Raw genomic sequence first — 10574 nt, 5'->3', positions numbered from 1 at the left:
ACCACATAGGTGGTAATCCATTAAGTACAGAAGAAGTAATTAGGGATTTGGGGACCCAAGTAGATAGTAACCTCTCCTTTGACAATCACGTTGCCAAAGTGGTTAGAAAGACCTTCTATATAGTCCACCTTATCATGAAAAGGTTCACATCTAGATCAAGAGAGGTCATTGTGCCTCTCTACTCATCACTCATCAGGCCCATAATTGAATACAATGCCCCATTTGGGATGTACCTTACCCGACACCTGCAGCAGCTGTAAAGACCCCAAAAGTACCTCACCAAGAGGGATCAAGGGTCTCAAACAGATGCCCTATGCATTTCGACTAAAGAAACTCCAGGTCTACTCAGTTGCTTACCCCCTACTCAGAGGTGATCTCTGCCTGACGTATAAAGTCATGTCCAACCCAGAACTAATGGACATGCTACACCTCAGGAAATCCAAATCCCTTAGAGCTGCATGCTCCAGGGACTCAAACCTTAGCACAGAAATAAATGGGACATGCTGGAGGGGCAGATTGATATCCCACTGGCTCCCCCTCACTCTGGAACAGAATCCCAATCCATGTTAGGCAGAGCCCTTCACTGACCCTCTTCAAAAGAAATCTTGACGAGTGGATGGGAGATCGAAGGTTTACCCCTCGGATCTCTTCTGTGTCCCTGCTAGGCAGAGGCACAGTAAGATGACCTTAAAAGGGCTATCTTCTGTGACCTACAAACAAGGGGCACAGTCAACTAATCTAAAAGGGTGGCAAAAGCCAAACACAGTCTGGCTAGGCTTATAAATGCCCTAGGGCAGATAGCCTAGTATCAACCTATGAACCTCTATATAAATATATATATATATATATATATATATATATATATATATATATATGTATATATACACACACACACACACACACACACACACATATATATATATATATATATATATATATATATATATATATATATATGTATATACACACTTATATACACACTCAAATGTTAATACACATGCATTTATGGGGGAAGGAAGATTGTCCCGCTCATGAAGTCATTTCTAGTTTGCCTGTTTCTTTTTTTTGATTATTTAATGTTAAAATCACGGTCTTTAAGTAAGATTGTTTTGTATATGTGCAGTAAATCTCTGTTAGAAGTGATTGCCTTTTGTTGCATCATTATTGTGTTAATTTGTATTTGTCTGTTCACAGCTATGTCTTTGTAATGGAGGTTTAACACTTACAGATATTTTTTTCTGTATTCCTTCATCCAGGACTTATTTTTTAGATATACGTGGAATAACTTTTTGCACTTACAAGTAGAGTTATGTATACTTGCAATACTGGGCCATTCTTCACAAGAAGAAAAGACTGTTGTGAACAATATTGAGGCAAAAGATGAGGTGGTGAATGAAATGCAGAATTCCAAGTCTGCAGTAAATTTAGACTCCTCGCAGAGTGTCATGGTAACACATGTAAGTTGAAACATTCCCAAAGGATTTAATGTATTATGTTGGAATTTTCATGCATGACTCTTTTTGCCGTATTTTTGACAATTTATATGGTTACTTTTCTTAATAAGAAGCACACAGCAATCAGATCGAACTTTGTATATAGGTGCTGACATAACTTACTGATACTTATACTTACTGCAGTGAATTGATTTGTATGTTAAAATGTTCCTCTACACTTTTCAAAGTAAGTCACTTTAATGATCTTTACTTTTTACCTTCCTGTGAATGTGACATTGTGCATTCAGATTTTCTTCGTCTCACATTGCTGCAGTCATAACCTGTGGGTAGTCCGCTGTCCTCAGTCGGCCCGAATACCAAAGTGTTAGGCTGGCGTCGGTCATGGTCGCTCAGATCTGACGTCAGTACGCAGTGGTACTAAAGCGCATGACCGACGCCATATCCTCAGTCTTTCTTGACGCATGGTCCGAAGCAGAAGCAGCGTTTGCAAGTGCCGTTCGGCGTCCTGAAATTTTCGTATTCTGAGTTTCAGACCGAAGACCAAGTTGGGCTAAGTACCCCGTTGGGGAATATTTTTGTCTTTTCTTGCCTCAGTTAATTCCGGATGTCAGAAAAAGTTAATAATTGTATTTCTTGTGGGAAACAGATACCTCATAGGGACTATCACTCTCTCTGTATTCCTTGCTTGGGGCCTGAGCACGAAGTAGTCGGGTGTCGCTTTTGCGCTAGATTTAATAAGCGCACCATTAAACGCAGGTTAGATTGTGCTAGACTTGTTTTCGGTAAGCGGTGTAACTACAACATGCCGTCGGATCCTCCGGCGCCGCTACCGCTAAGCGAAAAGATAAATCGTTAAAGTCTAAGCAGGACGAGTCGTCCGTTGCGGAAGCCGGTTCTATGGAAACTACGGTTGAATCTGTGGATCCAGCCGAGGTTTCTGCTGAATCACAGGGGGGGGCTTTAATCTTACAGGAATTGGCCTCTCAGGAGCTAGGTCAGGCCGAGGGGGCCTCTCAAGTTTCTGTAGTTCCTTCTTTACATAAGGTTGTTAGGCCTTCTACTTCTGTCACTAAAGCCCCTTCTAAAGCTAGACCTGGTCTTTCTGGCACAGGCGTCAGCCCTAGTTCTTCAGGCTCTGTTCCTAAAAAACATATGCTGAAAATGGCAGAGGATTTGATTACCTTAATCGTAGGTTCTATGCCCCCTCCAGATAAGAGGCCTAGGGTGGAGACAGAGGTGGAGGGATTGGAGCATTCCTCAGATTACTCTGAGTCTTCAGCTGAGGACATTCAGGATTTTCCTCCCCATTCTGATTCGGATGCAGAGGATTCCTGTCCTTCTGCTTCTCCTCCAGAGGATTTTTCTTTTTCTGAAACCCTGCACTCCATGAGGGAGCATTTTAAGTGGGAAGGTCAGGATTTTTCAGATTCTCGTAAGAGGCTTAGGGAATTTTTGTTTTTACCACAGCATAGGCCCTTGGCTATTCCCCCTGTTTTGGATGTTGTTCAGGATGTTTTTTCTGAAGCTTCCCTTAATCCTGATTCTTTACCCCCTGCCCCTGTCAAGCCAGACAGGTATTACAGAGTTCCAGAGGCTCATAAATATTTGTATAAGAGTCCTAGAGCTGACCCGGAAACTATTAGTCAGGGACCTAAGGGTGTCAGGGCTTCTGTAGTTGAGAATCCAGTTCCTCTGGATAAAGATTCTAGAGCTTTGGACAGGTGGGGTAAAAAAGTGTATACCTCCTCCACGCTAGCTATGAGGGCTTTAAATTGCCAGTTTCATATGCTGAAGTATCAGAATTTTCTGTTAAGTCAGTTGAAATCTAAGGTAGATGCTTTAGCTGAGGGTATAGAGTGTAAGGAATTGCAGGACTTAGTTCATGCCTCTGATCAGGTAGGTAAGCATTCCTTGCAGTGTGGCTTTGATGCTCTTCAGGCTTCTTCCAGATTCGTAGGCACGCCTGGCTTAAGGATCAGAATTTGTCAGAGCATGTTAAAGCTCGAATTTTGGATGCTCCCCTTCAATCTGAAGTTCTTTTTGGTTCTCCTGTGGAGTCAGTTTTGAAGAAAATGGAGGACAAAGCTAAGTCCATGCAGACGGTTAAGGAATTTTTACAAGTGCAGCCTCCTAAGTTTAGCAGAAATTGGCCTGCAAAAGGATGGGCTTATCCTTCTTCTGATTTTCAGTCTAAGGGCAGATCTAGACGTGGTAGGGGCAGAGCTCATGCTCAGGGTTCTTTCAGACCTAGGACGTGGAGTTCTCCTGCACAATCTTCTGGTGAGGGCAGGGGTCAGCCTTTTCGTAAACAGACCCAATGACCTGTATCTCCAGCTGCCAGATTCCTCCTGTCGGGCAGCTCCTCTAGGAGGAAAGTTGGCACTTTTCAAGCAAAATTGGCTTTTGGTCACCCAGGACAAATGGGTGTTGGACATTATAAATCGAGGCTACAAGTTTTATTTTCACACCTTGCCTCCTTTCAAAGGCATGCTGGACGTACCTCCTCAGCAAAGGCTGGAGGCTCACAAGCAGATTTCTTTACTTTTACAAATGGGGGCTATCCAGGTGGTACCTCCGTCAGAAGTAGGCCTAGGATTTTATTCTCGCCTGTTTCTTGTGCCAAAGAAAGGAAACACTTGGAGACCAATTCTGGATTTGTCCATTCTCAATACATACCTAGACATTCCAAAGTTCAAGATGTTAACTTTGCAGCAACTTCTGCCTCTGCTAGGCAAAGATCACTGGATGGTAACCCTGGATCTCAAAGAGGCTTATCTTCACATTCCTATCAGGCCCAGCTGCAGGAGGTTCCTGCGTTTTCGGGCTGGTACTTTTCATTATCAGTTCTCTGCATTGCCCTATGGCTTATCTACTGCGCCCAGGGTGTTCACAAAGGTCCTGGCTCCTGTGATAGCCTTCTTAAGACTAAGAGGAATACAGATGTATCCTTATCTGGACGATTGCCTGATTCTTGCTCAAGACAAAGTCAAGTTACTTCAGCATCTTCAGTATGTGATGGCAGTTTTAAGGTGCCTAGGGTATTCTGTTAATGAAACAAAGTCCAGTCTAGTACCCTCTCAGGACATGTGCTTTCTGGGTGTGAGACTGAATACAGCCTCTCAGATGGCTTTTTTGACCCCGGACAAACAAAGAAATCTTCCCCTATACTTCCAGCAGTTATCCCTACTGTCCAGGCTGACTGCAAGGACAGTCCTTCAAGCCTTGGGGTTCATGGCATCTTGTATTCTGGTACTTCCCAATGCCAAACTACATATGAGGAAGCTACAATGGTATCTCAAAAGTGTATGGACTCAACACTGCCACGATTTGGACACTGTCATTCAGATAATACCTTGCATCCAAAAGGAATTTTTGTGGTGGGCTCAGGAATGTCACCTAAACAAGGGACTCTCTGTGACCCGACCAGAGGCGAGTCAGATCTTAACGACAGATGCCTCAGACATGGCTTGGGGAGCACACTTCAATGGGAAATGTATTCAAGACACGTGGCCTCCCAGACTACAGCATTTGCATATCAACATGAAGGAGATGTTAGCAGTCCAATTTGCACTGATGGCTTTCAAGGATCTACTTCAACCAGGACAGGTGTTGATTCAAACAGACAACACAACAGTCATGTGGTACATCAACAAGCAGGGGCGAACCCATTCGTACCCTCTTTGCAGAAAAGCTATGATTTTGTGGGAGACTGCTCTGAGTTTGCACGTCACTCTTCAAGCAAGGTTTCTGCCAGGAGCACAGAACTCCTTAGCAGATGTTTTGAGCAGACAGATGGTGGACCCCCACGAGTGGAAATTGGATCCTCATGTATTTCAACAGTTGACAGTGGCTTGGGGAACTCCAGACATAGATCTGTTCGCTTCTCCACTAAATTTCCAACTGCCAAAATTTTGCACAAAGATGTTTCACCCAAAAGCTTGGAAAGTGGATGCTCTGTCTTTCAGTTGGAACAACCTTCACGTGTATGCTTTTCCGCCTCTGCCTCTCCTTCCCAAGGTACTCTTGAAGGTCAGACAGGACAAGCCTTGCATGATTCTAATAGCTCCAGATTCGCCACGTCAGCACTGGTATCCTCTGCTGAGGAGTTTAGTACAGGAGCCTCCTTGACCTTTGCCACCAATTCCGCACCTTTTGTCCCAGGCAAGCAATCATTTCCTCAATGTCAAGGTACAGTCCCTGCATCTGACAGCCTGGCATATTCTGTTTTAGACCCTGGGGGGTGGCCACTTCCTCAACAAGTTTTGAATGTCATATTGGAAGCCAGACGACCTAGTACTAGGAAAGTTTATGCTGATAAATGGAGGAGATTTTTTCTTTGGAGCACAGCAAAGAGCTTTGATGTTTCAGGGCCTAATTTGAGTGTTACACTACAGTACCTTACAGAATTATTAGACAAAGGTTTGTCTTTCTCCTCCGTGAAAGTTCATGCTGCAGCCATTTCTGCTCACTATGATTGTGACCCACCATTATTTTCTCACCCTTTGTTTAAGCAGTTTCTTAGAGGGGCAAAGAACATAAGACCCCCACGTAGAGCTCCTACTCCTTCCTGGGATCTCAATTTTGTGTTGGAAAAGCTTACTTTACCTCCTTTTGAACCTGCAGCTACATCTGAGTTGAAGTTTTTGTCTTGGAAGACTGCTTTTTTGTTGGCCATTACGTCTGCTAGGAGGGTGTCTGAATTACAGGCTCTAATGGCAGTTGAACCCTTCCTGATATTCCATAAGGATAGGGTATCCCTGCGTACTAACCCTACTTTTATGCCTAAAGTTGTTTCTAATGTGGCCTTAAACCAATCTATTCATTTGCCTACTTTTTATGCTGATCCCCAAAATAAAGGGGAAAAAATTTTGCATTCTTTGGATATTCACAGGCAGTTACACTATTGTTTGAGCAGAACTAAAGGGTTCAGGCAGACTCAACAGTTATTCATTTCTTTTGCTTTGGGTTCCCAAGGAAAAGCTGTTTCAAAGCAAACTATTTCTAAGTGGATTGGCCATTGTATTGCTTTTTGTTATTCTCATCATGGAAAGGATGTTCCGGCTGGGATCAGACCTCATTCCACTAGGGCTACTGCCACTTCTACTGCCTTTTTAAGGGGAGTTGCTACTAAGGATATTTTGGAGGCAGCTACTTGGAGTTCAGTGCACACTTTTACTAAACATTACCATCTCCCTCTTTATTCCAAGTCTAGGGCTGGGTTTGCCACTGCAGTTTTACAGGGTATGTTAGCAGCTCCTAATGCTTTTTGATTTTACCAACCTCCCTTTACCTTTGCTTTGGGATTCTACCCACAGGTTATGACTGCAGCAATGTGAGACGAAGAACATAGTACAGTTTTGTACCTACCATAAATGTAGATGTTCGAGGATCCACATTGCTGCAGTCCAGTTTTCCCTCCCTCCTTCCCCTCTGTAGTTTGGGGTTGCTGTGTTGCTTTTGGGGTAATTATTTTTTATATATTGGTGGTTGGGTATTTTCTATTTTTGGCTATGGCCTTTTCTTTTTAGGCCTTCTGACATCTGGGGCAAGAAAGACTGAGGATATGGCGTCGGTCATGCGCTTTAGTACCACTGCGTACTGACGTCAGATCTGAGCGACCATGACCGACGCCAGCCTAACACTTTGGTATTCGGGCCGACCGAGGACAGCGGACTACCCACAGGTTATGACTGCAGCAATGTGGATCCTCGAACATCTACATTTATGGTAGGTACAAAACTGTACTTTTCTTTTTGTTTTGTAATTTTTTTCTTGAATGTTATTATTACATAGTAATCTACATTTTGAAATCAAGTGCAGGAAACTTGAGTTTTACTATGTTGTGTGACGTCCCCACTCTGGGGCAGTAATCAAAGAGCCTGAATCCTCACCACTGACAGTGGAGAGGGACATTTACTTGGAATACAAATGGCTACACTCAGTATTTCCAGATGCAGACTGCTCTGCATCAAACAGTTTCCCTTAAGAGGACACAGGGAACACACTCAGCCCGTGGTCTGAGATTCAATCTTTGTCACTTCCCAGGTCCCCAGTAAGGCTCTCCACTGGCACAGCTGTTGAGTTGAGTCCTCAGCTGAGTCTCCAAGCCAAGTTTTCCAGCACCCTGTCTGTGAAACCAGTGCTTCGTGTCCCTGCCCCAAGCAGCTGACTGACACACGTACAGTTTGAGATTTGATTTGCGCACACACACACACACACACTCACACACACCTGGGAAAGGCTGTCAGAGATTATCCGCTCTACCAGCTTTGCACAGACTATAAGGTAGAATGTTAAGTTGTCAATCTCGCCTTCATTCTTGCTGGATGGGTGCGGACCCGATCCTCAGCTCCGACTCGGCCTATACTAAAGCTCAAGAGCTAATTTTACCGGCTCAAGGCAACCCTATATCCCATGATGCTAGGTGCTAACTACCCAGATCTCGTTTGCCGCTTTCGCTAGCGAGGTGCTTTTTTTACCGGCTCCACAGGTCAGTAAAAATTTCAAATTTTTCTACTCCTTTCTTAGGATTTTTCCCTTTTATTTTAAAAATAGACTAGTACCTTAGTATACCACTTCCGTTGGGTTCCCATTTTTGTTAATCCCTAATCCCAAAAGTTATATCCCTCCCCTGTTAAGGTTAGGCCTTAGGCCCTTTCCATTTTTTTTCCGTTCCCTTTTTTTTGGGACAGTTAGGTGTGTGTTTGGTTTTGTTAACCTTTAATTTTAGTGTGTGTGTGTGTGTGTGTGTGTGTGTGTGTGTGTGTGTGTGTGTGTGTGTGTGTTTTAACTTTCTAAGGAAGATTTTTTTCTTCCCTTGACAGCTTAATGTCTAAAGACATTAAAGTCTCTGGCTTCAAGAAGTGTGACTCGTGCTGTCAGAAAATGTCGCTGACAGACGGTCACACTTCTTGTGTATATTGCCTGGGACCCCTGCACCTGCAGGACTCTTGTTCTGTTTGTCATGCGTTCAGTCCAAGAGTCCTGCAGGAGCGCAGGAATAAGTTAATTTTGAGGGGCTTATTAAAGCCCTAAGGTTCCCCAGCTAAGTCCTTGCTGGGGAAACCTTCGAAGCCATCCATACCGTCGGCTCCGTGCTCCAAGCCTTCGGCTGGTGGCTCAACTACTGCGTCACGATCGGCTCCGGCTGGAGCCGATACGGCTATGTCGCAGTCTTCTGCATCGGCTCCGGTTGGAGCCGATGCCTCAAAGACTCTGTCTTCAGAGTCAGCTCCGGTCGGAGCTGACGTGTCTTTGGCTCCATCGACACCACTAGTCTCAGTGCCATCTTCCACCCGCAAAAGATCTAGGTCTCCGTCCCTGGAGTCAATTCACTCAGCTCCGAGATCGCCTTTGCTCTTGGAGCGGAGCCATCGGAGCCATTCCTCTCGGTCTTCCAGGCTTTCGGACCATGACCTCGAGAGGGTGGTTAGCAGACTCCTAAAGTCTCAGGCATGGCCCAAATGCTTCATAGCCCGTCTCAACAGACAGTGGCTTTACCCATACCATCTTCAATTCCTCCTCCGACTCTGCCCCTGAGTTCGGAGCCGGAGCTCCTCGGAGCCGTGACCGTCGAGACATCAGAGCCGATACCTCCACCTTCGGCTCTATCATCTGCTCCGATCTCTTCCATGGTCCCATCCTTGGAGGGATCCGGGCGCTTGGACTTCCTCGTCGGCTCCGAGGTGGCGAGTGGCATCGGACCCTTGTCTGACCCCGTTCTCCCTCTCGGAGCGTCGGCGCTGGTGAGTTCGGCCCCGACATCGGCTTCGGAGCCGTCCCTCTCGGTGCCGGCTGGGGTTCCTATTTCTTCGGAGTGGGAGCCCTCTGTCCTGCCTGATAGGGGCGCCTTCTAGGTTGTGAGGAGCGTACTGGCCCCAATGCCTGCTCCACGGTCAGCTCCATCAGCTCCTCCCACTGTAGTGCCTGCAGCGGTCTCTACCCACTCTCTCATTCCCGACCGTAGAGATCCAACGCCTCAGGTTTCCCCATTGGGAATATCCTCCTCTTCCGAGGCTTCCCCTGATCCGTCAGGTGATCCCCCACGAAAGAGGACATGTAAGAGGAAGCATGTGGACTCCCCTGAGTCCATCACATCTGATACCGACTTGGATGAGTCTGAAGGGTCCCCACGGTCCCCCTCTGAGGATGTCTCCTTTTCTGACATCCTTGAAATCCTCAAGCAGAGGGGGAACTGGTCTACCCTCAATCCTTCCTAGGACGTGTCGGTTTACCTGGAGGCGTTTGATTCTCGCCCTTCCACCTCCTGGGTGTCTCCGCCTTTTGACCCCCTCATGGAAGTGGTGGCGCGGAAGGCGTGGACGGCCCCTGATACGATGGAACCCACCCCACGGAGGCCTTCCAAATTTATCACAGCCCCGTCAGATAAACAATTTTTAACTAAGGGTGTCCCAGTTGATGCCATGGTGGTGGCTGCAGCCACTAAGAAGGAACTGACCGATCCTTCAGTGCCTATCCATCCTCCTAATAAGGAATCTAGGACTATGGATAGGTACGGCAAGCGGATGTTCTCTTCAGCTACCTTCGCCATGCGGTCGCTGAATTACTTGTGCCATTTCACCCGCCTTCAAAGAGACATTCTCAAAGAAATGGGTGATACCCTACAGGATCCAACAGCTGCGGGGTCTCAGGACAAAATCAACTCGCTGCTAGGAACCCTAAATTCCATTGTCAACTCCTCTATGCGGCTTATTTCCTATGCAGCCGATGGAGCGAGTTGAGCCGCAGCCACAGGCGTGGCTTTAAGGCGTCATACCTGGATGCGGCTTTGCAACTTCGCAGTCCCCTTCAAGACGTCCTTCACTAACTCCCCCTTTGATGGTTCGGCGTTGTTTGGACCTCAAGTGAAGGATACTTTGACCAGATGCGAACAAGATGGCAAGACTCTCTCTGCCGTGGGAGTCCATTTTTCAACCCAGTCTAGACCATATCCTAAGGGTCGAAAGGGTGGAAAAATGTGGTTCCGCAAATCACAGGGGGTCACGCCTGACGCAAGAGGTCAGTTCCCCCCGAGAGGCAGGGGGGAACAACAACAGACGCCGCCCTAGAGGCAGAGGAGTTCCGCAGAATCAGGGTAACAGAGCGTCTCTCTCTGACAAA

The 10574-nt window shown here is 46.2% G+C and overlaps 1 protein-coding gene across 3 annotated transcripts in view; it reads left to right on the top strand.

Annotated features, from left to right (window-relative positions):
- The window catches only part of PPP6R2 (protein phosphatase 6 regulatory subunit 2), a 4227669-nt gene that overhangs the window by 2254172 nt on the left and 1962923 nt on the right, over positions 1-10574 (top strand). For all 3 annotated transcript variants that reach the window (XM_044088566.1, XM_044088567.1, XM_044088565.1), the window contains exon 11: positions 1257-1457. In XM_044088566.1, coding sequence (XP_043944501.1) covers positions 1257-1457 — 201 coding nt within the window. The remainder of the gene's footprint in view (positions 1-1256; positions 1458-10574) is intronic.

Source organism: Protopterus annectens, chromosome 11.part0, assembly GCF_019279795.1.
Source record: "Protopterus annectens isolate FY-2018-M chromosome 11.part0, PAN1.0, whole genome shotgun sequence".
Lineage (NCBI taxonomy): Eukaryota > Metazoa > Chordata > Ceratodontiformes > Protopteridae > Protopterus > Protopterus annectens.
The sequence above is the reverse complement of the archived record's forward strand: the minus strand, read 5'-3'. Positions and strand labels throughout refer to the sequence as shown.